This window comes from Dromaius novaehollandiae, chromosome 24 (genome assembly GCF_036370855.1).
Source record: "Dromaius novaehollandiae isolate bDroNov1 chromosome 24, bDroNov1.hap1, whole genome shotgun sequence".
In the NCBI taxonomy this organism is placed as follows: domain Eukaryota; kingdom Metazoa; phylum Chordata; class Aves; order Casuariiformes; family Dromaiidae; genus Dromaius; species Dromaius novaehollandiae.
In genome coordinates this window covers 3,489,629-3,516,499 of record NC_088121.1, presented here as the reverse complement: position 1 = coordinate 3,516,499, position 26,871 = coordinate 3,489,629, and the positions used below count along the sequence as shown (strand labels likewise).

The window sequence follows — 26,871 nt, the reverse complement described above, 5'->3', positions numbered from 1 at the left end:
CTCCCAGGGCAGAGCACGATCTCTAGCCTCTCTACTTTTCCTTTCCTATATGTACATGTTTTTCCCTCTCCTTCTAGTTCATTCCAGAGCAGAGAGGGAGAGCTTTGGGTTTTTCTGGGCTCCCCCCCCCCCCCCTTGCAGTTGGATTGTTGCCAGCGTCTTGCAGGGCCGAAGTTTTCTCTGTAGGGATATATTTTTTTAAACCAGTGCAGCTGCATTCAGACTGCCTGCAGTTGAATCCACGCCTCTGGGGCAAGTTTAACTCGGAGAGGAACAGCAGCAGGAGTACTACTCGTGCCTTTCCTCCGGCTACTCCTGTCAAGACGGATTTATGACTTGGAAAGGGGGGTGGAGGGAGGAAAATTGCCTTCGGGAGCCAGAGACTCCACCACAGCCCAGCAAAACACACATAAAGAGGCAGTCGGATCTCAAGGCGTGAGCAGCACAGAAGTGGCACTCTGGGATCTGGTGGATCCTTGCTCATAATATGACTGATCTTAAGCCTTTCATCTGCCTCCACAGCGCCAAGCTTTTGGATTTAAGGTAGTCTGCCCAGGATCGGATTTTGATATGTTGGCCAAGACTGTGCTTTCTCTTGGTCTCTGGCTGCAGTTTGCTGCGGGACAGAACACACCTAAGAGAGGTGAGTGCTTGAAAGGGCAAGGTGTTCTTAGAGCTTCTCAAAAGCTGTTTCAGAATAAAAGCTGACTTTAGTTATATTGTTGCTTTAGGTATGCAGGCATACGGACAAAACAAACAAAAAGCCTTCCTGAAATTGTCGTATTAGAAAGAAAATTTATCTGAATTGTTTCCAGCAGCAGAAACAAAAGTGTTTGGGAATCTTTCAGAGACTGGTACTCCTGACTCCTCATTGTTATCTATATACTGGGGCACCGCTATTAGAAGTAAAAACAGTGGTTGATATTATGCTTGTCCTGTTGTTCTCTTGCTAATCTCTGTATTTTAATCATTACATTTCCTCGTTAAAATTATTTCTTCTGGCTGATGCTCTGTGAAAATAGTAAGGGGAAATGATTATGGGTCAGTGTCACAGAACTGACGGTAGGGAAAGGGACAAGGAGAAGGTGAAATTCTCATTTCTGTTTCCTGCTCTGTAGCTGTTGCTGGAAGACTGCTCAGCTCACACTGTGATGGCCAAGCTGATGGGGTTGATTTTATCTTCCCTTGTGTTCACAGCTAGAAAAAGGTTCTGTTCTTCAGTTGCAGGGCTACTGCTGGCTGCTTCTGGATTTCACTGGATTTTGTACCTGGGAAATGTAACGCAGCATGAAAGGCCATCTGAACTTTTTGTCTATCCGGACAGGAGATCTTCAGATGCAGGCAGCAGCCCAGACTGGGGGCTGATTATGCTTCTGGTATGCAGACCAAGCCACGTCTGTTGCTCAGATCTCCTTAAAAGATAATGGATTCTGTCCCTCAGTGATCCAAGTTATGGAGCAGGATCTGGAGAAACAGGCTGTCAGGATGTTTTTGCTGCCTCTGGCATTGTGTCAGGATGCTCCAGTGGACACTGGAGCACAGACAGCAATTATTTCATTCATTTCTGCTGCTATGGAAGTGAATGTGGCAGCCTTCAGCCCAGGCTGAGAACCATGCTCAGTCCTTCAGAGTACATTAAAAACTAAGCCATTGCTTTCCAGAAGGATTGCACCTTGCTCCAGAGGCAAGGTCGTATCCACATGCTGACTTTGGCTTGCAAACTGCCAAGTGCCCTTAGAGAAAATGAACCTGCTGGTTGGCAAGGCACCCATTCCCTGGCAGCTATGATGTGGGGGGCCTCCTGAACTTCTCCTGGATGCTCCCTAATGTGGCCTTGAGCAAACAGCCAGTCTGGCAGGGCTCCTGGGCATGGCCTCGCCCTTCTCCAAAGGTGCTGTGTGGGGTGCCATGACCAGGCAGCAGGAGGACTGTTTGAGACATGAGGACGCACGCACAGAGCTATGTTTCCCAGGAACTTGACTGAATGTGAATGGGTGTGGCTTCATTCCTGGCTGCAGCAAACAATGTGAGGAAGCTACTGGGTGGCCAGTGGCACTTCCACATGCTCAGGAATGCTCCTGTAGGGCAATGGCTACTGATTTAGTGCGCTGAGGCAATGGGAGAGCACTGCATAACCAGCTCTGCCACTTTTCTCCTTGGGTTCAGATTCAGATCTCTGCTATATCAGTATAAGGTCCTACCATCTGTTATTCTGGGCTTTGATAAATGAAGCTGAGGCTCTCCATAGCTGGTTACTCTGGACTAACATCAGTGGAAAATGATGCAAGTATGCATGTCTGCCCTGTGCAGACATCTGCACATGGCAGAAAAGAGCCCTTGTCCTATGACCTGCGGGAACAGGCTGCATCCCATAGCTGCAAAGCAGCCTGTTACGTGCTTAAGACAGAATTATCCACAGATACTCCCTCCACAACACGCTTTTTGCTGTCATCCAATACTTTCATTTCACACCTACTTTCCACCTGTCTTGTCGACAAACAAGGAGAAAGGCAGGAGCAACCTGAGCTCTCAGGATATGTTGGGTTCAGAGACAGATGAATGTCTGAACTTAATCACGCTGCATGAGGAACATTATAGGAGCAGGCAGGACAACAGAGTGAGGGGCTTCACTGGCTGATCTAGCAACAAGCTCCTGTGGGGGTGAGATTTGTGAGGTTCAGAGCTCTCACTTGCTGTCTGCCTATGTCACCCTATGTGAGTATAAGAGTATGCCTTGCCTGCAATATCTACAGCACTAACATGCAAGCACAGCAACAAGACTCCTACCTGCTGCCTTTCCTGTGACTAGTTTTCTTTGGGGTGGGAACAGTTGTGGGGAGGAGCTAAAGGCCAAGGTGGGGGTGAATGTCAGTCCCCATAGCTGTAAGACATAGGTGCTGTGCTATATATTCAGAGCAGGGGATGTTGCTGTCCCTATGGATGCAGGAAGAAAAGGTTGCAGTCCATCCTCACCCACTTCATGGAAGGCCCTTGTAGCTCCCTGCCTTGAGAGCTAGAAACGCACTTACTGATCTCTGAAACACAGCTCTGTGCCTAGCATAGTTCCCTGATTCAAAGACTTATAGTGCTCTAAAAAAGCAGTAGAGATAGAGAAACTCCTGAAAAGATCATGAGAGATGACAACCCCAACTTTTTTCCTGCCAGAGGAATTTGTCCAAAGGGCCATTTCGTGATCTACAGCATGTAATCTGTGGCATGGACAAGCTGGAACCTGCACAGGCAATTTGGCTTTTAGTCACACAAGTGTATCTTGCTTGGTGGGGTTCAGCTCCCTAAATAGTCAGGTGGCCTAGCCATCTCCCATGGCTCAAACTCTTCTTCTCCCTCTAACATGGATTTAGGTGTAAAACACCTCCTGACTGGCTTGGTTGGATTTCTCTCTTCTTCGGAGAGGTGGTGCCTTTCTCCTCCTGCCTCTCACTGTGACCCCAAGGAGGCATGGGGAAGTACAAACTGCATTCTTCAGCCTCCAAATTCAGCTCCACTTCTAGTAGGACTCTTTTCCTTGCATGGAAAGTAAGAAGGGAAGACAACCATGGAGTTTAAAACAGTTAATTGGAACAGAACATGGTCTCTTTTGGCTATTAAATCTGTTATGCTCTGTCAGTTCTGAGTTCCATGTAAATCAGGCATATGGCATGTGTTCAGATCCCAGCTGAGAGTGCAGGGAACTCTTGAGCAGATGTCTCCTGTCAGCATCTCAGGCAATAGGGATAGGGGAAGTCTGACCAGCTGCTTTTCTCCTGGAAAACATCTCTATGGTGACATTTTGCTCCCATACCAATCCCTTTGAGACAGTTCTTTGTATGACTGGTCTGCATCTGTCAACCAGGTACCAGCTAGAGGGTGGTAATGGGATAGTGCCACCTGTTCTCTGTTGTTCCCAGGATTTAAGTAGAGTTCAGAACCAGCAATGACATGAGGTCTGCAGAGTTCCTCCTTGGCTCTTCAGAAGCTAAGGCCTGACAGCTCAGGAAGGTGTACTTGGTAAGCAGGGAGATGCTAATGGATGTCCCTTCTCTCAAAATCCCACAGCAAGTGAGAAGTATTCATTTTGCATCTTGCCAAATATCCAATCTTCTTCTGCTGGAAAGCAAGGAAACTGCCTAAAACAGCAACTGTTTGAATAATGCAGGGATTTATTGGTAACAAAAATCCACAGCCCCACCTCTGACTTTGATGACATGTCTGTATTGGATGAAGGACAAAAAATAGGTAGAAAGATGAAGGAACCGAAAACCTAATCCCAAAGGGAAGGATGATGGAGCGTCCAGTCGCTTTATAAGCCTTGCTGCACTCCTGTTGTAGAAAGGCCCTTTGTCTAAAATTTTCACAGATCCTTCCCTTCCTTGACGAAGATTAGAGGGGGGGGATTTGTTTCCATCTTATGCAGGGCTGAGTGTCAAATAGAAGTGACTGTGATGGTATTTGCCTTTATGAAGGATCAGCCTTCTGTCCCTTCCTTTAGATAGCTCTGAAATATATATCTGCCCGCAGGTGTAATTGCTGCTTTCAAGGAGTGCTATCTACCCTCCAGGCAAGGGATTGTGTGTCAAGCTGCAGCTTTTCCTGCAGAGCTTCCTAATCAACACAGCTATTGCCAGCAATGTATGATGGGTTGAACCAGTGTTTAAAGAATGGTAACTTTATTCCCAGCTCTTCTTGTGCCCCAGAGCTGCAGGGTACAGTCAGGAGTGCAGTTTGACAGGGACTTGGTTCTTGACCGTCCTTTGACTGCTTTCTCTTTTGAGCAGGCATTCCATGGCGTTTTCACCAATGTGTTCCCCTTGTCAGTAATTCCGGCAGGACGGGGATTTTGCTTGTGTCTGCTCCCTCGTCATGTGTTCCTTATTCCCCTCACAAATTGCTAGTGCATGTGACCTTGTTTATCACTTGTGAGCAATGTCCTTTGGACATCAATCCTTGCCCTCACAGGGCCAGAAGCCTTCACAGCTGTTTGTTGCAACATTCAGGAAATGAATGACACCACTCAAACTGGTGGGGAATGGAGGGGAGAAAGGGAAACAGATGATTTCATGTCAGGAAGAGGCAATAGCATTGCCAAGATCCTCTAGTATGGCTTGCCAGCCAAATGGCTTGTGCTTCTTCCAGTTGAAGGGAAAGCACAAAGCTGTGGCTACATGTTTGACTTGTTTCACACAGCCAGAAGCTCTGAAGAAATCCCATATCACTCTGCCCTGCTAGAATGCTGTTGGGAGTTAGGGAGCTGTAGGAACCAGTGGCAGGCACTTGGAAGTCACTGTTTCAGCTCTGCTGTGTGATGTTATGATGAAATTGCAAGCTGCAGCAGATAAGAAAGAAAACTTACTGGACTTTACTTACATTTTCTTCCCAGCTCTAAACGCCAAGTTGCTAGGTGTGTGCGTCTGAAAGACAAGGCTGAGTTGTGCTGGGTCACACAGAAATGGCTGTAATTGATGTAGATCTGAGGTGCTTCCTCCTGCCTCCTACCAGCATCTCTTGCTTAGTCACCTCCAAGTAACTTTAATGTTCTCCATTTCTGGAGGCTCCATCTGATTTCTCCTGCTGTTTCATCATGGGTCTGATATGGGTCTGCCCTTTCAGCCAGCACCTAGTACGGCAGAGAAATGAGGGACTTGTTCCTGTGCTGCCTTTGTCTTCGTAGGAGTACAGTGACATGCGGGCAGCATGGTTTTTTGCACGTTTACAGACCACGTGTGCAAGCACTCAGGCTTTCTCCCAGTGCATACCTACACTCTAACACATGCAACAGGTGTGGTCCTGGCTCATGCACATCTCTGCTGTCCCCTGCCCTAAGGGCATTCCCAGCACACCTGACCCTTTCTCCAATATACCTGATCCTGGCATGCTCCTGAGCACACAAACATGGAGAACACTCCTGCCATGGGACAGAATGAAACACTCATGCCCCAGTCACACAAGGAGGCATATGAATTATACCCAGTGAGGGGAATAAATAGCAGGGCAAAGAATGTCCAAAGGAAGACTGGGCCAAGAGGATTAAGTCCTCTATGGTTCAAACCCAAACAGATTGTCTACCTTCTGTTTTTCTGCTTGAATCTCATGTGTTGTACCTTGATAGGCAATGTTCTTGTTGATTCAGGATCTCTTTTGAGCTCAAACCACTAAGTTTCACTGCCAGAAGATGTAATCCATCTCTTTTACTCTCTTAGTGTTCCTCTGCCCTAGACCTCTCCCTCCTCCTGGTTTTGCCATCTTGCACCTGCCTTTTGGAGTCCTCTCCTAGTGAGGGCTTAGCAACGCCCTGCTCGTTTCTGCCAAGCTCATTGCTGTCTCTGGGCCTGCCTTGGCATGTCTTTCTGCAGAGCTGGCACAGGGAGCTGTTAGCATGATTTTTTTCCTTGGAGCAATTAATTTCCCAGGAGCCTTTCCACTCAGCTGTCTACAGCCTTGTGGTTTTGGCTCCCCTGCATGACTCCAGCACTAAACCACTGCATGTTGCACCAAGTCCATCTGTGCTTCAGAGCCCACATTGTTCAGCCGTCCCACATTCCCATTCCCCTTGCTGATAGAGGACCCCAAATGTGCTGGCAAAGATCTCTGGTCCAAGGCTTTTTCTCCACTCTTGCACCTCAAAAGCCATTAGAAATCAGGAGAACAGTTAAAAGAATTCCAAAAGCATTATTGATATTCCAGCTACTGTAAATCTCTCAAGATCTAAGGGTGGTAGAAGAAGGAGGGTTCATGCTTCCCACACAGCATTTTTATTGAAATTGTAAGAAAATGGGTCACATAATTACTCCAGCCCTCTCTTGTACAGCAGGTTCTTCCTGATATATTGTACTCTCCTGCACAAATGGATTTGCCGCTTTGAAGTGTAGCTCCTAAGACTGGGGAAGAAAGTGATAGTGTATTCAGAAGGGCAAGAAAAGATCCAGTTAGCCTAGCTTTTAAAAAATAATCTAGGGAGGAGAAAAAGCTGCCTCTCTCTGCTCCAGACTTTTCTGCCAACAGTTATATAAATCAGGAAGCTTTCTGCCAGTCTTATGTGGACCATAGCCTTTGAACTGAGCAGCAGCCAGTTCTGAGAACTAGCCACCCCTCCTGGGAGAGCAGAGGCAGCAGTTTCTTTCAAGTCTCTTTATCATCTCTCTTTTCCAAATACAGCTTGTTTTTCTTCCAGGCACTGCTATTGTAAGGAGATGGGAGAAACCTGTAAGTTGTTTTAGGCTGGTAAATTGCCCCCGACCTTGGCAGTCACTCTCTGCCTTGGGACCAGCAGTTTGCTTCTTTGTCTGGGACTGCTGTGCATTAGCCCAGTGCAGCAGGTCTTCATGGCAGAGGCTGCTTCCAGGTGTGGGGTGTGGGTGACCTGCTCGGGCTTGTGAGAAATTTTCCCAGCTTCTGGAATATGTCCCATCTCTGGCTTAGAGCAGAATATGCTGGGGAGCAGCAGCCTGGCGTTGTGTAACAAGAGGTATATGTGCAAGCCAAAGTGGCTCAAGGCTCAGAGGCACTCTTTCTGCAACAGTGAGAGCAGGATCTGGGACTCCCAGGTTCTACTTTGGCTCTGCTGTCATGCCTGTGCCTGAGCTGCTGCCCCCTCCCACTGCCCTGGGCTTGTGGTTTATCTATAATGGGTTAATAACACGTGCTTGGCAAGACTGTCATGAGATTTCATAAGTCTGCTCAGTGGTTTAAGATCCTGGGTGAATGCAGTGTGGAAGTGCTGTGGAAGCAGTACGTGACCAATGGGAGCCAAAGCTCCCATCGCTCCTGCTTTGTCAGGTCCAGGGTATCTCTGCTTGTGTGGGATCCCTGCTCCTTTCCAGCCCCCTGTCCCTGTGCAGAATGCAAGAGGAGGAGGTGAGATCTAATACAGGTGACTTCACAGACCTGCTATGCAATGGAGTGGAAGTGTGGGGGGGCCTCATGAACATTTTTCCCTCTTACTCTTTATGATCCTGTAACCAATTCATGTTGTAGGACCTCAGGAGACTTAGGAACGAGTTTGCTGTTCACAGTAGCTATTTTTGGTAATACACTTCAATGCAAAAGGTGCTAAGAGAACTCAGTTCATGAACAGTCACAGGCAGACCTCTGGCTAACACTTCAGTCTGTGTTTGCTCCTGTGTGTGCATCTCAAAGTGTTCAGCAAAGAACTGCTGTGATCAGGCAGATGAGTCTAAGCAAAGCTGTTCTGTAAGTGGAGACAGGGCGCCAGGGAGATGGGCTGAGATGCCCCAGGGAGTTGTCAGCAGGGCTGAGAGTAATGCCTAGGAGCTCTCACACTAGGTGCAAATAAGAATAATAAAAAGGGGCAGATCATGAGGCCTCTACCCAGCAAAATTCTCACTGAATTCTGAGATTTGGCCCAAGATAACCAAGCTTTCCTAGCAGATGCCCATGCAGAGACGGGTTCACACCACTTCACTAACAACCCTATTTCTTTTCTTGCTAGGTCCCCAGCCCTCTCTTTCTGATTCAGAGGGGGACCTCCTCTTCTTGCTGGACAGCTCTGGTAGTGTCTCCTACTATGAGTTTTCCAGGGTCAAAGAATTCATATGGGACCTCATGCGACCATTCACCTTTGGCCCCAATGATGTCCAGACCAGCATCATCCACATCAGCACCACACCAACCATGGAATTCCCTTTTGACCGGTACCTGTCTAGTGGGACCGTGCAACAAGCCATCCGGGATACTCAGCAGCTGATGGGTGACACTAACACAGGCAAAGCACTCTCCTATGCCAAGGAAAAGTTCTTCAGTGATGAAGCTGGTGCCCGGCCAGATGTGCCCAAGGTACTGGTTTGGGTGACAGATGGTTTCTCCACTGACGACATCTCTGAACCCATGCAGCTCCTGAAGGATATGGGAGTAACGGTCTTCATTGTCAGCACTGGACGGGGGAATTATTTGGAGCTCTCTGCTGCTGCCAGCCAACCTCCTGAGAAGCACCTGCACTTTGTGGATGTTGATGACCTGCCCATCATCACAAAGGAGCTTCGAGATGCTATCCTAGGTACAGTGGGGCTGGGATATAGTCACTGGGAATTTGCAATAGAGCTGGATGCCAGTTAGTGTCTGGCTTTGCAGGGCAGGCAGTACAAGAATCCCCTAAGACTAGTGGTCATCCTGATCCACAGCAGCTGCCCTTCTACATCGGGAATGCTGTGTCCACAGCACTGCAGGAGGCTTTGAGGAGGTCTGGGACAAATATCTCTATTCCACTTGGAAGGTCCTGTGACTGACTGCGACATGTTCCCTTCTGCAGCCCTATGGGTGAGCTGAGCTTGTGTTTGCAATGAGTTGTTTAGTGAGAGAGAGGGAAGGTAGCTCAGGCCGCACATTGTCTGGATTCCTTAAAAACCCACAAGACCTTGAAAGGAATCATGTAGGTTACTGACTTGCCTGCAATTCAAGCCAGGCATGAAAATGCATGGCACACAAGGCCTTAGCTCCTACCTGCACAGGTTAATTGTTAGCCAAAGGCTTCACAAAGAGGGAGTGGTTTAGCTGCAAAAAGAAGAGGCTGTTGCCTGTGAGAGCAAGGTGCTCAAGCCCCTTGAACCCAATTTCCGCATTTGGAGTCAATTTTTTTTCTTTGAAATGCTGCCTGGCTACATGGAGCCCTATGGAGGCAGAGGACACAAATACATTGAACACACTGTCTAGGCTAGATCTGACTTCCTCTATCTACCCTCATGTGTAGGTATAGTGGCTGGCACACAGAGGTATCCAACTCCTGCCTCCAAGTGGCTGGCAGTTGGTGTTCTTTTGCCAAAAGCAATTAGGGATGATGGTTGCTATCAGCATTGAGGCTGTAGCAAGGAATGTTTCTGTTCCATAAATCCCTTGTTGCAACGTGTTCTGCGTATGCCAGATCTATAGCCTGACTTGGCTAGCACAGCCCTTGGCAGAAACTCCCAGCCACAACTTGTCAGGCTTAGCAGGCCAGCTGCTACCTCTTTATTGGTAGCATGGTTGTGACTGCTGCTATGCAGTGAGCAAGAAGAACAGACAGCAAAATTGATTTTCAGCAGTCCTGTATATTTCAAGCATCCAGGAAAGGGTCTAAGGAGGCCCCAAAGGCATAAACTGGGATGCAAGACAGGCTTTGGAAACCAAGAGGAATACCTCATGCTAAGCTGCACGCTGCACCGCACAATGCGTGTCCTCTTTGTAGCTCCTGAGTGCCATCACCCTGGGCGTGCCTGCGGTTGCCAAGCTGGGTTCTTGCCTCAGCCTCCAAATGCCTCTGGATTTGTTTGGAAAGCAGAGTAAGTTACTATGGCTTTGCAGACTTTCCATTCATTTTCTGGAGGTTCTTGCTCCTTTGAAAATCCTGTTTTAGTTCCCCACTGGGCTTCTGCTGTACGTGAGTTAGTTAGAGCTGGCTTTGGCGTGTCCAAGTAACCCTTTCCACAGAGTCCTCTTAAGGTACCAATTTTATTCAATTTTCAATCACTGCCATTTAGAAAATGACACACAGGGACTATGTTCTCCTGTGATCATCCACCTATCTCCCATATGGGTATGGGGCAATAGCAGCAGTCCTTCTACTGTAGCAGGTGCCACACAGACCCTCAGCTGTTCTGTTTAAAGTGGCTGTTTCAGCTTCTAGTGTATCCTGCATCCAGGTAGTATAAAACAGCACCACAAAATGAGAAATAGCTGTGTATCCTTGCAGCACAAGATCGGCTTAAAGGTCATAAGATCCGCAAGGGTAAGAAATACTCTGCTGTGCTTGAGGGTGGAGTTCTTCACATCCACCCCAGGTCTAGAATTTACTAGTCTGGGATTTTAATGGAAGGTGAGGTTCTCACATGAATCCAGAGGTTGATGCTTTAAGCAAAATGCCAGACATTGATATTATCACATGGGTTAGCCTTAATAATGCCATATATTATCACCCTTCCATGCCTGGAGGAGGGACCCCCCATCACCACCCTTTGCTTCCGACCCCTGGGATGTTAGGGACAAATGGGATCCTTGGCAGGAAGAATCAGGTCTTTCCAAGTCCAGAATGGCCCAGACTGGTTTCATTATCACTGCTATCTTATCATAATCTCTTGCTACAAGACTCTGCTTTTAAAAAGCCTTTTGTAGATGCACAAAGGAGCCTTTTTAAGAAATGAGCTGCTCTCCTCCCTCCACCTCTTAGGCAGGAAGGGTGTGTGTTTCATCCCTGCTCCATAGACATGCCCACACAATGGTCCCTGGCTACAGCATAGTTATTGTCTCAGGTAGGCCAAGAACCCTCCATGAAAGGATTTGAACTCTGCAGCTCTATCTCCTTTATTAGGTGTGGAGGCCTTTATATAGGCATTGCTCAGTTAAGAAGCATGTTATTTGCCTTCAAAGATTTGATCAGAGATCTGAGCAGGCAAATAATCAAATAAGCTATTACAGCTAAGTCCAAGCCAGCATGAAAGCCACTAGTAGGACAGGGAGATGAAAGGAAAGTGCCTCAACCTTCCAAATTGTAACCCTGACCTGCTTTACACTCTGCTGAGGCCAAGAGATGGGGTGTGTCTGCCTCAGTTCTCTATTTTGAAAACTTGGTGGGGTAATGGAACAGAGAAGTTGGGCTGCTTCTCAGAGATGGTGGAACTGGAACAGTTCCAGTAATGCTACTGTGCAGAAGAGAGAAAGACAGGGACTGTGGATGGATTACATGTACTCCCTCTCTTTTTCCTTGGCATCTGATGCTGACAAGATCAGTCTGCAGAACACAGTGGGCAACAATTTCTAGCCAGCCTCACCACAGTCACAGCTTGCTCCAGACAAATTCCTCTCCCTTTTTATTCTGTGAGGGAGATGGGACCCTGTACCAGGCTTCTTCCATTATGTCTTACATGTTATGTACTCAAGCAGACACTATATAGCATTTGGTGCTCTCCTTCTGAGGAAGGACCTACAAGTAGTGTGAAACCAAGACATACCTTTGAGATGATATCAGGCTCTGTGCTAGCATCCACTTGTTCTTCACTCAGCCATTCGAACAGGCAACTACTGACTTGGATTGTCCTTTGGCACCATCTCCCGAGCCAAGCTCTGCAGGAAGACACCTGCCTAATAGTGACAAAACATCAGTCACTTCCCATGAAAATTCAGGGCAACACATTCCTAATCTGAAGCAAGATTCTAGATGGCTTCTGCCACAGTAAAGGCTTTGAGCCTTGAGTCCTCTGACATTCTCACTAAGCACCGAATTTGAGTCGGCAGTCAGAGGGAGTGATCTCGGACCTTGCCCAAACTGTATTGGAATGTCCATCTTGGTATTGGAGAAGTGTTCTCCTCATCCCAGAATTGGAACACTCACACCCATCAGCATCAAAGTAGGGAAACAGAGCCATGGAGCAGAAGTGATTTGTCCCAGGTCCTAGCTGAAGCCACTGCAGGGACAGAATGGTGAGTTCACTTGCTGCTTGACTGCACTTCTTGCATGTCATGAAAGCAGCAGTGATCTTGGAAGTCTAACCTTGATCTCACCAACGCTCAAGGGTTACCAGCAAGCTTGTGGCTATGAAACGGTGTTTCTGTTTCCACGCTCATCCCATTTTAGTCACCAAGAGACAGGAGGTAGAAGGCAAGTGTGTCACATAATCTCACTCTGAAGCTTCCCAAGAAGGCCTGGGACTGGTACCAGAGCTTAACATGCTGTTTCTCTTCAGGAACATTGAGAGACTGTGAGACGTCACAGCCATCTATTTTCTGGGGCTTATTGGCTTCTTTATATGGTAAAAGCATCTGTAGTCAAGCAACAAGGAGCAGAGCCAGTTGTTATGGGCTGCCTGCAGCAGGTCCCTCAGCCGTTTTACCCTGACACTTTAATTTGCCTGATTTATTCACAATGTCCCTGGGTTCTGCCTCCAAGCTGATTATTTCCATTCCTGGAGCCCTTGGCAGGAGTATTGGCACTCCGGCCTTTCCTCCGTTCCCTCTTCCTTTCTGGCTTGTCCACCAGTAGTTGCAGGGCTCCTCGCAGAAGGGTGCTGTGTCACAGGCTCCATGGTGCTGCCTCCCACCCTCTGTCTCCTCCAAGTGCAGGGTGGGTGGAGTGCTGCTGGCTGGACATGTGTGTCGAAGTAAGCGGGTAGGGCACAGAGAAAGGGAATGTTCTTGCCTGCCTGGGAGAGCCAAAGAGCAACTTAGAGGAAAAATTGAGGCTGCTTTATTTGATACAGGGAAGTTGGCAGGGACTCCAGCAGCTCAGAGGAGGAGAGCTGATCTTCTCCCAGTTGAAGGACAAGCCAGAAAGCATAAAGTCACACCTTCTGTTGTAGGTTTGGGCAGATTTCTGCGCCTCTGTTTACCTCCGTGAGATGGGCAGCCAGTGAGAGCTACTTACAGCACTCTGTAAAGTAATTAAGCTTGAGCTAGAAGACACTATCAGGGGCTGTTAGGAGTGACACTATGCAGAGCAAATGCACTTCTGTAGGGTTCTCACATGCTTTTAAATACTGTTAACAAATACAGCTTCTTAATGTCGTCATATGCCACTTCCACGGAGCTAGAAACAAAGCCCCTTTGGAAGGGCAGGGAAAAATGGAATCTCATCCAAGATGGGCTCTGGCTACCAAATATGGCAGAAGCGTAAAGTAATAGAGGAAACTGGGAGACTGCAGGACTTCAGCATAAGTATTTATGTCTGGCATTTGGGGTCTAGAATATAAAGACAGCATCAGCCTTGATGACAAGCTTCTGTGCAGGGACAGAGAGAGGCAAGATAGCACAAGAGTGTCTCTGAACACTGAATGTCATTAAACAATGGGGCTCTGTGAAACGCCGCAGAGAATGACTTCAGCCGGGACGAATGCAGCAGGCTTAGCAAATGCTGGACTGCCCCCAGCTGTTGCCTTTTCCTCCTAGATTAAGGCAAAGAGCAAATGTTTTCTTCCTACTCTGGGCCACTTTGCATACACAACAAAATTTAGTAGTTTGGTTTGGCTGGTAGGTGATTTCCACAGGATGTTCGGGGCGAGCTGTCCCCAGGGATTTAGGCACCTGGATGCCTGAGTTCTGTCTCTGGCTTTGTCACAGACTAGCAAGGTTCATTCAGTCTGGAGGTGGTGGGAACAGTGGAGAAGGAAAGTCATTTATCTCCCAAGCACCTGCTGCAACTCAAACTGTAGCAGGCAGTGGTAATGACTGGCTGAGTGCAAGAAAGTATCTCTCTGGCCAAATACAGCAACTCCCACACAACTGTGGAGCAGCAGTGGTAGCCCAAAGCCTGCTGCAGTGCTCCAGATCTGTTCATGGTTGGCGCAAGGTAGGCTTGGATTGGCAGGGGCACATTTCCTGCCATGCCAGGCCTTTCCACCACAGCAGATCACTAGCACTGTTTGGCCTTACCACAGAGCACAAGGCAGAGAATGGAGAGGGAAAGTTGAGGCTTTACAGAGCAACCTGCAAGCCTGAGGCAAATTCGGTTGAGGCTGGACGTGCCCAGGAGGCAGGATGCAGTTGTGCTCTTGAGCTGCAGCTTGTTGTGCACAAACACACCTAGGCAATTGCTTTAGCCAAAATGCCACCTCTTTGCCAAGGGGTGAGGGCAACATGAAAGCCCAGCCATTGCTGCCTAAGCTTACACTTATTTTGTGTTTTTGAAATTTTATTCTTGGCTGGTGCTAGTTTTGTATTCCTGAGCCTTTCAAAGAGGGTCTGGCTCATTGAATTCCTGTGAAGGGACCCAGCTGCACTTAGGTGATTTTAGCTGTCATCCAGTGCTGGTATGGGCAGCCACATTTTCCATCCAGAAGGGCCTGTATTTCAGATGTGCTTGTGTTGTCTGTATAAACGTCGGTAGTGATTTCTTGCTACTGCTTCTCTCCCAGATGTTATGCAAGCAAATCGGTTTCGTGCAGTGGATATCACCGCAAGCAGCTTCCGTCTGATGTGGCCCAAACTCCTCTCCCAAGAAACTGGCTATTACACCCTAGAGTATATTCCAATAGATGATCCAGCAAGAAAGAGAACAAAGCAAGTGTCTGGGGCTCACACTAACCTCATGCTGAGCAACCTTGCACCAGAAACCACTTACCAGGTGGCACTCATCCCTGAATCCAACGTGCACTACATCCCTCCCCAGACAACAAGGGTTACAACGCTGGCAGGTAAAACATGTGCACAACCCTGATCAAGTGGGAGGGCACCACTGTACTGAGTCTTGCAGACAGAAAGCAAGCATGACAGCCCTTGGTCTGCATCCCACACCCTCATGATCTGAGTGGAGGAGGTAGATGGATCAAAACAGGTGCTTACAGTCAGGACAGAATGTAGCAAGTAGATGGCATCTTTGTGCTGGCACTCCCCTGGCAGGTCTTTCCTTAGAGAGGTTTTCTGGATTGCCCAGAAAAGGGGATCAGGTCTGATGCCCATAAGATGCCCTTCCAGCCTTAAAATCTAAGCCTATTGGGGAAAACAGAGCCCAGCATCCTGGGAGAAGGCATCAGAGGTTGCAGCTTGCAAGAATTTAACAGGGCTGAGATGTAGAGCCCACTAGCGATAAAGCATAAGCTGCTGCACATCCTTACTCACTGTCCCAGTATGACGGTCAAGCAGAAGCAGTGTTGCATTGTGTGGGTTACTGACAAAGGGGGGCTTTTACCCCCACAGCCTGAGCAGCTGTTATGGGAACTAGGAGATCTTTGTCTCCTACCTGAGGCTGCAGGTGCAGCTAGGGTAGGGTAGCGCTGTAGAAACAGGCATATGCTGCTTCTCCAGGCAGATGTATCCACTGCTGGGAAATCCCTGTGTAAGAGGGGGAACACTCAGAGCAGGAGCTGGCCCCTCTGGGCAGACTAGTCATCTGAGCCAGAAAAATAACTCAGATTTATATTGGATGGCAACATTTAAAAAAGTTGTACACTTAAAATCTGAGAGGGGGTGACAAAGCCAAGATGAATTTGCACAAAATTGCAGTGCATCAAATAATCATTCTTTTGCACACAAGAACACTTCTGGCCAAGTAGTTTTGTCCACTCTGTGCTCACTGTATCCCCTCAGTGGATGGATAAACCATTTTCTTAGAGCTGAGCTGGACTGTGCTGACACAGATGACTACAAACATCTAGGTGCTGAATAGATTTTCTTCCACCTCCTAGAAGCCAAATACAGTGCAGGTCAAGTATACTCCTCTGCGAGCATTCTGATGCCATGAACTACACAGACTCACTCATATCTTTTTACACTGCTTGCAGAGGAAATCAGTCCAGCTCAGGTTCTCATCTCGGAGTCCAAGCCACACAGCTTCCGTGTTAGCTGGGCTCCCACACCGGACAGTGTGATCGGTTATCAGATCCTGTATGGGCCACTCCCTGGGGATTCAGTGAAGCTGCTGGAGGTGGATGGCAAGCGCAACAGCACTGTGGTGGAGAACCTGGCACCCAACACAACCTATTTAGTGACAGTGACTGCCATCTACAAATCAGGAAAGGAGAAATCCCTGTCAGCTAAAGCATGCACTCAGGAAGGTGAGTGAGCAGCATTCTCTGCTGATGGGAAACTGTATAGGCACAAAGGTGAAGTGTGCCCATCTCTTTGCACAAATTAGCTACCTAGGTGAAGCCAGAGAATAACTCAGTCAGCCCAGTTACTGGATTTGGAAGAGAGAGGGGGAAAGCTGCAGCTTCTAATGAGTAGCACATGATCTTGCCATAAGGACGTAGCAGAGGGATAAGGCATAGGACTGAAAGAAAATCAGCCATTCACAATATGACCACTCTCACAGAGTATATGCACTGCCAAGCTGCTAGTGAAGTTGCAAGCACAGCTGGCTTGGAGGTCCCTGGTTCTCCCCAAAGAAGAGGGAAAACTGCCTTCCCCTCCTCTCTCCTTGGTTTCTATGCTTCAGTGTGATTTAGCATCAGGGGAGTAGAAGTTTCATCAACAGAAGCTTCTGCTCTGCAAAGGTTCCTGTAAAGATACTGCAGGAGACAAAATCTAGCTCTAATCATGACTCAGGAATGAAGAGCTTAGAGGATGAGAGGAGCTGCTTAGGGTCTGGGAGGTAGCCAGACAGGGCCAACAAAAGTACTGTGTGCTGGCACCAGCGCAAAGTTAAGGACAAATTAGGTGCAGCCTGAGCTCCTCCAGTATGGAGATATGGAGGAAGAAATGAGAGATTGTTGCATCTCTACAACAGAGAATGACCAGGCTGGCTGGCAACCCCTTCTCAGGAGGAACAAGGAACTAAGTGGGAGGGACAACTTCATATAAATGGCTCCCAGTAACATGGGTGTTCTCCTTTCTCTAGAGGGCTCCACGGTGAGGCGCCTTCGCTTTGAGAACATGGGCCCCAACACCCTGAAAGCCTCCTGGGACTCTGCCGATGGGAAGGTCCTCGGTTACCGAGTCAGGTGCCGGCGGCAAACTGGCCCTTCATCTCTCATCAGCGTTTCGCCACAGATCCACAGCGTGCTCCTCACAGATCTGGTTTCAGGCACCACTAACAAAGTGTGTGTGAAGCCCATGTACAAGAACCAGCCAGGCAAAGGGCTGTGCCGCACGGTGCACACACAGCCAGGTGAGCTGGGATGCAAAGAGGACTCCTGGGACCCATGTGCCAGGGAGAGGTGTCCTGAAGGGGACAGAGCTGCTGGAAATCCAACCCAGTCGAGCCCTCATGGCTGAAATATTCTGTGCTCAGCAGCTAATTTGTCAACATACCTTCATCACAGCTATCAACCCAAAAGGGATTGTCCAAAGCTGGACTGCTTTCCCCATTTCTGAGAGCAATGCTTCTCCTAGTGGCATTAGGTTTGCAGGCAGGAGAAAAAGTATCCATTGGAGAGACAGTCTTGCAAGCACTTTGGGATAACAAGACAGGGGAGGCTCTTAAAAATGGGCCTAGGCTTTGGAAGCACTGTTTAGAAGTCACTTGAACTCTTCATTACCCTGCACTTTTCAACTTGGGAGGCACTTCTCAAGCTAAATACTAAACATAGATACTAAGACACAAAGCATCTGCTTTCCTCCTTCCACTACCCAGGATCCACTTACTGTGATGTAGCGCAAAGATACCTAATAGGCTGAAGTGAGGCAAGAGCTAAAAAGAAGCTATGTGGCAGTGTAGAAGCACAGCTTCTTACCCACTAAGAGGCCAGAGCGCTGGGGAAGATGAATGGGATCTCTGACTCAGTCCCATTTGGAGAACAGGCACACAAAGCTGACATTGTATTTTTTGTATTCTTTCTAGCTACAGAAGCCCAAGGATATAAGCACAGACAGACAGCGTGACAGGCACTGGAGTGAACTGATCCCCCACAGAACAAAGGGAAAGGCTTGGACAAGATGGAAGGGTCTGGGGAGGAAGCCAGAAACCTCACAGATCATCTCCTAACCTGCACTGTGCATTGAGCTGTAGCAACTGTTGGTGGTCGTGAAGTCTACAGGTTGTCCTTAGTCAGGTTCTCCCAAAGCTTAAAGGTTTGCCTTGGCTGGATTGAACAAGCAACCTGACTGATAGATCCCAAATCTGTACCCTCTCTTATGTAACTATGCCTGACAAATAGCAAAGAAAAGGCAAAGTGATGAATCTACACTTTTGTTTGCTTGCTTCCTGTTCTCTATTTATTAAATGTTGATACAATTTCATTTTTTCAGCCTAGGAGCATGTTCAAGATTCAACAGTTTACTGCACTAGCCTTTTATTCTGGGCACCTGTACTCAGTGAAAGAATACAAATAGCCAAATCCATTCCTACTGTCAATAATCACCAAAATTGATGTACTTTACAAAGAACAGCTTTCCTTTAACTCACCAGTATACTCCACAGACTGCTCAAATTAACCATCCCAGAAGTATAGCCATTTCAGGAATGGAAGAAAAAAGTATTAGGAGAAAGAAGAATAACAAAATACAAAAATGTACAGTACATGAAAGAGATCTAGCCCAAGCCACCAGGATTTCTGAGAAGCGGAAGAAAAGAGGTCATTAATCCACTTAGCATTTGACCAGAATATTGGGGTAACATCCTGCCTCTTATAAACTGCAAGGATGGTTTTGTGTTCCCAGGTGGTCTGCATTTTACAGCAGAGCTTGGTCAGTGTCCTCTGAGCAGGGTTATGCCAGGCCAGGGCTAATAAGCACTGGCAGAATCTAGGAGATAAGTTTATACAGTGCCTGTCCTCTGTATTCTTGAGGCTCATCAGTACTGTTCCACCCTTTCTCTCTGATACAATGACATACAGATCCCTGCTGGACTTTGAAGTATCCACATCCCCCAAGTCATTTGTCTTGGGTTTTGGTGTCAGTCTGAGAGAGTGGAAAACTCAAACACATGGGAAGTTACCTCCGCAGCAGGTGGTACTATACTCTAAAGCTCTCAGCCCTCAGCTGAGTTCAGGCAGCAGCAGTGAGTCAAGGAAAGCCAGGCAGCAAGGCCATCTAAAAGAGCTATTTTTCTTTCTCTTTTAAATACTCACCTCCAAACAACAGTGAAGTACTGCCTGGATCACAGCCACTGAACTATGCTGGCATTCCTGCAAACAGTTCACCGAGTCAGGAATGGGTCCTGCTATCAGAGCAGTTATATGGAGACTTAATTAGCCTGTTCTGTGACTAATTAGGGATCATCAGTGTCCAGCACTGTCATTCCAGGCTCTGTCCTCCACATTCTGAAGACACCTCACACATCTTTAAATAGCTGTCTTGTCCTGGGCTCCTACCCTGCCATAAGCTTGAGTTACATTTAAAAATCAGTTTTTTATGGGGGAGAGTAAATCTGATTCCTTCCCTTTGGCCCCAGGCTTGAATTTAATGTCACAAAGCTATTCTTCAGAAAGCGGAGGATGAAAAAAAAAGGATTATTTTGCTACCTAGTGACAAAGCCATTTTAGAAGCACAGTTCCAAAAGTCAGGGCTTAGGGCTATAAGGAAATGTAGATACTTCTCTGGCAAACAAAAGCAGCATCAGTGGACATATATTCCCTCAGTAACACTTGCTCTATTTTAAGGTTTTTGCTTATTTGTCCTACATGTGGAATGCTTTTTTAAAGCTGTGCTGTATGTTTGGAGAGCCCCCATGCAATGTCACTCCATCCTGCAAACCCTCCATAATTCTGCTTACAGACTCTTTAAATCGGTTCCTTCTGGAACTGAGAGGTACTTTGACACTGACCTTGTCTCCCCTGTGCTAAAATTGACCTATCTAGGTCTATGGAGTATTTGCCTTGGGCTGTCTCCCTGTACAGGATGATGGTATGGGAGGGAGGTGAGTAACCCATTAACTAGATAAGGACATTTCGTATGATTTGTATTCTTTGGAATGTGGCTTGGTGACTGATCAATCTGAATGGAGACTATGCTGAGGGAAAGATATAGCCTCTGGAATCTCTCATGATCTCAAGATCATCTTGTTCATCTTGCTGTAGGACAAAGATTATTTAATTTTGCAAAACTCCCTGCATATTTTACTAATTCCTTAACATTCCCTCCCTTCCCCGCATTGTAATGCATCCTTTTGAAGACAGCAAATTAAATATACAACACGAGCTATTGAGTTGGAATGATTACTTCGTTCTTGATAGCTGTAGGGACAAATCTTTTAAGTGTAACTAAGGAGAGGTATGGGTTGAAAAGCTGGTGTTCATCTCCATTTTAAATGACTGAAAAATAAACATTCCTTCCATGACTTCATAGGCTGATTTACATGAAACTTCACCCCAAAAAATTAGAAATACATCAGTCCAGCCTTACTAATATCTCAGCTTTAGTGAGAAACAAATATTGTTTCATAAGGAGCCAAAAAGTAAATGTCCCTTAAATCTTGGTTGAACTGGTAGTACTCATAAATATAAAAATGAGGCCATTCTAAGGCACACAAGTTAAACTGAACTTTTTTTGAACTAAAGCCTAATGATTTCTAAAGCTATTTAGGCATCCCATCTGCACTGAATTAGTGGGTGTGACACCCACACACCTTTATAGGATGAGAGCACAAGCCATCAGGGCTCCTAGTAAGAGCTGAATTCTGCCTATGGGGACTATAAAGAGCTTCATCTGTGGGTGAGCTATTCCCAAGTTTTCTATGTGGTCCTTTCCCCTTTTTGATGCATGTGGTGTGGGTTATTATTAAAGAATTAATTATATTAATGTTAAAGATGAAAGACAGTCTTAAATATTAATGTTAAAGATAGTAAATATTAAAGAATTGATTATATGAAACTGCTAGTATGATCTAGTGTGTCAGTTTCCATGTTCTTTGGCAATGCAAGATTCTTCTGCCTTCCTGTATCAAGACATTGTGGGTTTTCTGAACATCACCTTCTAGGTAGGTCCTGATCCATCAGGAACTGGACTGAAGCTATCCCACCCAACTCATCTATTACCTAGACACCTAATGGTTTTCTGCAGGAAGCAGTCAGCATATTTCTCTCAGTTCCTGAATTTTGCTAGGTTGTATTCACTTGGAACAAACTTGCTCATAGATGCATCTAGCTTGCAGCCTTCCCCTGCGTAATCCCAGATTTACTGTGATGTCAAAGTACAACCATAACTCAGATACGCTAGTCTTTCAAGGCAGTAGTGTGTGTGGGTTGGGGGGGGCCAGACACTTTTTCAGAGACTTAGTCAAGTCAATGTTTTGGAGAAACCAAGAAGGTTTACAAGGAAAAAGATACCTGAATGACTACCACTGGCCTGCTTTTGAACACTGGAGCTGATCTAGGCTGCATTCTACAACTTATTTCAGGCTGCAGGATTTTATACATGAGCTTTATGTATGTTTCTGACTCTATACAGCTACTATAGGTAACTTTCTTCTTGTCCCTATTTATGGTTTTTTTTTTCACATTACAAGCAATTTGATTAGGAGTAGTTTTCACAAAGCGAAATACAGCTCTGTATAAAGCATAAGCATACAAATTTTTTTTGTTTTGTTTTCCTTGTCCTTAGCAGAAAGGTAAATGAATAAATTAGTCTGCTAGTTTGTTGCCAAAGGTGGCCTGTTGTTTTCAAAATCTAAAGGGTGCTTCAAGCCTAGATTTGGCCTATTTGGCTTATTGAGTCTGCATTTTTTCTGAAGCTTTCAGGAGAGAGGGGGAAAAAAAAGCATAGCGCATGAGCCTTTCTGCATTATGAGGCTGAAATCTCTGATGGTGTCTTCTCCCAGTACAGGTTAATAAAATCTCCCTCAAAAATTTGTGTTGTTAGAGAGTCCAGCTGGATGGCTTTCTAATGCTCTTGGAGTTTCTTGGATGCTGACTTCAGTTCTGGTCTGTTGTTACACGCAGACTGCAAGTCTTGGCTGCCTCTCAGCAACTCATTGTTCTTGTGGGCTTCATAATGGAACTGGGAGCTTCTCATCGCACACCTAGAAAACAAAAGCACTAATCCTAAGAAATATCAGCAGGAAAATAATGAGAGCCACACAAGCAGGCATCTCAGAACTGTGATATTTCTGATCTTCCCTTGCAATGTGAAATGTGATTCTCTATTCTTCTCCCATCCATCCAACGTGAAGTTCATAAAAACTGACATTATTGTAATATTTCTCTCTGCCTAGTTCACAAATCTATTTGATTTCTAGACCCAACAAATATCCTTGGTCCAAATCTTGCCTCTTCAAGGCAATATGCAGTTTTGTGTATGTATCTTGTAACTGCAAAAGTAATGTCTTCCACTATACAAATAATAGAAGTGCTTTTCCCCCTACTTAACTGCCTTGCTCTTTAACTAGCATCCCCCTCTGCCCCTCTCCCCCCCCAGGGAACATTAATGCTTCTCTTTCTTGGGTTTAAGTATGCTGTGCTCCCTCTGCTCATTGAATAGCTGTTTATGGCCAAACTCTCTGAGATGCATGCTTAAAACTCTTAAAATCTGAATGCCTGTGCAGCAAACCTGTTTAAAAAAAAAAGAGGGGTGTGCATGCACAGCTCTGCATTGACTGGCAATGTCTGGGTACACTTTCTCTCTGTGCTCTTCAGATGCATCTCAAAAATGAAGAGCAGTGAACTCAGTTCTCATTTGACTCGTGTACCATCAGTCATAGAATAGACTGCTGGGGTTTTGGGGGGGAATGCATCTCTGCAGCTGTTTTCCCACCCAATTGCGCAAGCAGGAACAGCCACTGAATTTAGAAAGATTTGACTCCAGTTCTCATTCCTTTCACCAAACCCCCAGTTTTGTCCTTTGTCCTTCAGACAAACTTGTCCTTGCAAGTTGCGTTCATTAACCACTTTGGCCTTGGAACCTGAGTTCACTCCAGCTCCTGTTGCCTCTTTAGCTCTAAAAAACACTCTCCATATGCAAACACTCTAAACTGAGGTGTGCCAGCTCCTTCTCATATGAGGACATTTCTGTCAGTGCCTTCCCCATAATGCCTTCACAGAATCAATGAATGGTTGAGGTTGGAAGGGACCTCTGGAGATCATCTAGTCCCACTTCCCTGCTCAAGCAGGGTAACCTAGAGCTGGTTGCCCAGGACTGTGTCCTAACTTTTGAATATCTCCAAAGATGCAGATTCCACAAGCTGTCTGGGCAACCTGCTCCAGTGCTCAGTCAGGTTTTCCTTGGTTCAGATGGAACTTCTTGTGTTTGTTTGTGCCTGTTGTCTCTCAAAAAGAATCTGTCCCCATCCTCTTTACATCCTCCCTTCACATATTTATACACATTGATAAGATCCCCACTCAGTCTTCTCCCTGCTATGCAGTGCCAGCATTCTCAGCCTTTCCTCATGTGACAGATGCACTAGTCCCTTAATCATCTTAGTGGCCCTTTGCTGCACTCACTCCAGCCTTCTCCAAGACTCTGCAAAAATCTCATCAACCAAGATGAACAGTGTCTTGTATTTCTACAGTGCTTCCCATATGAATGCTGAGATGCCTTAAGGAAATCTGTTTACAAGGGAGAATGCTCTCTGTTTTTTGTAAATTATGCCACTTTCAAATGTCTCAAGCTAGAAGAAAGAAACAATAGACATTCTGAGTACCCAATTACCCCAGCTACAAAGAATATGGGTCTATAACTATATTGAATGTCTGCCTTCTACAACAATAAGGAGCTTTAGGAAGGATGGGGCTAAATTTGAAGGTGGAGCATTGCAGATCATCGGCATTCTGATGAAGTTACGTGTGAACTATCATGTTAGATCCACAAATTTTCACTTCTGTGCTTTTGGGTTAGGCTTTTCACATATAGAGGACATACCATAGTACTTATATACTAGCATGTTTAAGTGAATTACTACAAAAAATCTGTGCCATCTCTAAGATGCAAAATATCATTTCATTATTATCTAGTGTCACCAATCCATCTTGAAAGATAACGGAGTGAATATCAGGGGAATTCAAACTCACTACTTCCTATAGGTCAGATTTCTCTGAAGTTTGATTCTGGAGTCATCACCTTTCTAAAGTAGAAGAGGTTTAAAAGACAGGACTTGTGTAGGAAGCTGAAGTATTAAGAGTACTTTTGGATTCAAGTCAGGGTAGCATGCCAGGCACAAAGCTTTTCAATTCCAGGGTCCGATCTTTCATTAAGCGCTTCCCCCAGTGCAGTAATTAGCCCTCCCAAAGACACTAGTGACAGCATCATACAAGAGGCAATACTGAGTAAAAAGCCAAAATTATTTTGTTTTTCTTTAATCTGTTAACTATAGGATCTGCCTAATCCAATGTATATCAGTGGACACACTACCAGTCACTAGAGAGGTTGTGGATTATGTCTTCAGGCAACAAAGTAAATATGAAAGATATTTGCTTTAGTCAATGTAATTGATATCTACAGTGCAACTGTGGACTATGGAAAATTGTTTCTGCCAGTCATAATTTCTTATAAGTAACAGTGGAATCTATAATGTGAAAGGGGACTTCAAAATGCACATGTACAATACAAATCTTCATAATAAAATGCTGGGGCCTCAGACTGTTAGGGCAATTTAACTTGTCTTACAAAAGACTGTTCTTACCTTTCATTAACGTCCTGAGCTGCTGGTGAGGACATAGTAGCAGATGGCAGACTGTAAGGGCTCCATGAGGAACTGAGTATTCCCCCTGCATTCATCATAGTTGGAGTATGGGATCTGGCAGCCAGGGACCCCAGTTTGTGTGTTCTAGATCGCGACTGTCTGGTTGATGCTGTTGTCTTTCTGCTGCACCTGAATCTGCCACAGTTTGGCAGAGGCTGGGCACAAGCATTTGCCTTTGCAGAATTTGGCCTCCAAATGGACTTGGGAGACTGGGAGCGAGACCTTAGCCAGCGGCTTTTTTTTGAAGCAGGAGAAAATGAGCGGGATCGGTAATTCCCTGCACATTCAACAGACAGAGAGCTACCTTGGTCTAAGAAAGAACTGACTCTCTCATGAGAGCAAGTTCTCACTGGGACTTTTGGGTGTAAGACAGACTTAACTCCAATAACATGTGGAGCTCCAAGCTTTACAGGAAATGAGTTGGTATTTACCAGATCCTCCAACAGCAAATCATTTTTGCTTATGGTTTCACTTCCCAGCCCAGCCACATGACTGACTGCAGATGCAGAGAACACTGGAAGACTTAAGTTTGTTAGTGCTGGGTAATCACCTAAAGATTTGACTAGATGCCTAGGCTTTAGAAACCACTCTGACTCTGCAAGCTGCTTAGGTGTATTCCCAGGACCTGTCTCCACATAGCTTGCATTATAAATTTGTAGCCATTCAGGTCTAAAAGTAGTTGAGCTGCCTGCAGTGTCAGAATCTGTGCCACCATTTTGATCCATGTCAAAACTCAGACTTGAGGCTAAGCTGTCCACTTGAACTTTAAGTTTCTGCAGACTTTCTTCCAAGCCGTCTATGGTGGGAGATAAGTTGGTTTCTAGGTAAGAACAAAATGTATTTATTTACAAAATGTTTTATTAAATAGTTCTTACTCTCTTACTTACTTATACCTCTAGAGTGCCCTCCATTACCACTCTGCTGTAAAAATAGTCTAAGAAAAACATAGTTAATATTCTATACTTATGTAGCTATTTCAGTCAAAAATACACAGAACTTCGGAACTGAGAATTTTGTAAAGGGAGAGGATTTCCTCTGCACATTGGGAACATTACATCATTAGACCTAGTTGACTTGAAATTATATCACAGATTGACACTGATGTAACATCTGAATATAACCGATGTCTCTCCCAGGTGATAAATCAGCTATGTTAAAAAGATCTGTTGTTCATGTGGTCAACCTGTCATGACCATCAGCTCCATCCTACCAATTTCTTCTCTAAACAACGATGATCCTCCCCTGCTATTGTGCAAAGTACACTTTTTTTGTAGTTTCATGAAGGTCTGGTGCTGAGTAGTGCTCATCTTCTGGGTGTTGCTAAGAAATTCACTTGCTTTTCACTAGGATGAAAAGACAAAACTTTTAATAATTCTTAATAGCTCTTCTAATTACACATTATGGGCGGCCCTAAATAAACGCGGGCATCTACCACGATGTATGGTAATCTCGGTAACAGTGCCTACTGCCTCCTCAGGGCATGCCAGGCAGTTGCTGAGCGGGAGGCTGGGGCCAGGGCATGCGGGCAGGCCCGGACCTGCATTGGACCTCCAGCACTGCCGGGCTGGATGCCGCGACCCCGTGGGAACCTGCGAGCCGGAGCCTGGTGCCTCCCAGGATCCTGCCCGGACAGGCTCGCCCCGCCATGCCTCGCGGCCGGTACCTGCTGGGGCCACATTGGCCGCTGCCATCCCCGCACCGCCTCCTCCGGCCTCCTTAGCAACGCCCCAACACTCCCGTTGCTATGGCGGAGCGCCATCCTGACCTAGTTTGTCCTTCCCCAGTGCCCGTCCTCAGCCCCGCGGCCCTGCCCCACAGCCAATCAAATTCCACTTTCCAGCCCAGACCATCGCGTCCTTCCGTCGATCAGAAGAAACATCATCCTGCGCGTGACAGAACTCGGCGCCCTT

General features: G+C 46.3%; 1 protein-coding gene and 1 long non-coding RNA gene across 2 annotated transcripts; one reads left to right on the top strand and one right to left on the bottom strand.

Annotated features, from left to right (window-relative positions):
- VWA1 (von Willebrand factor A domain containing 1) lies at positions 1-21,171 on the top strand. Its single transcript, XM_026117413.2, has 6 exons — positions 1-643; positions 8,447-9,010; positions 14,829-15,107; positions 16,194-16,466; positions 17,249-17,518; positions 18,191-21,171. Exons 1-6 carry the CDS (start codon positions 571-573, stop codon positions 18,229-18,231), a joined length of 1,500 nt encoding a protein of 499 aa, XP_025973198.1. The 5' UTR covers positions 1-570; the 3' UTR covers positions 18,232-21,171.
- LOC135330728 (uncharacterized) lies at positions 20,872-26,830 on the bottom strand. The gene is made up of 3 exons (XR_010392826.1): positions 26,625-26,830; positions 24,902-25,781; positions 20,872-22,306 (listed from the first exon to the last, which is right to left on the bottom strand). It is a non-coding gene; the product is annotated as an uncharacterized LOC135330728 (long non-coding RNA).
- Between the last annotated feature and the right edge of the window lie 41 nt (positions 26,831-26,871).

Coding starts and splice junctions, on each gene's coding strand:
- VWA1 (XM_026117413.2), top strand. CDS start 571: ATGTTGGCCAAGACTGTGCTTTCTCTTGGTCTCTGGCTGCAGTTTGCT. Junction 644..8,446: donor ACAGAACACACCTAAGAGAG/GTGAGTGCTTGA, acceptor TTTTCTTGCTAG/GTCCCCAGCCCTCTCTTTCT. Junction 17,519..18,190: donor CACGGTGCACACACAGCCAG/GTGAGCTGGGAT, acceptor TATTCTTTCTAG/CTACAGAAGCCCAAGGATAT.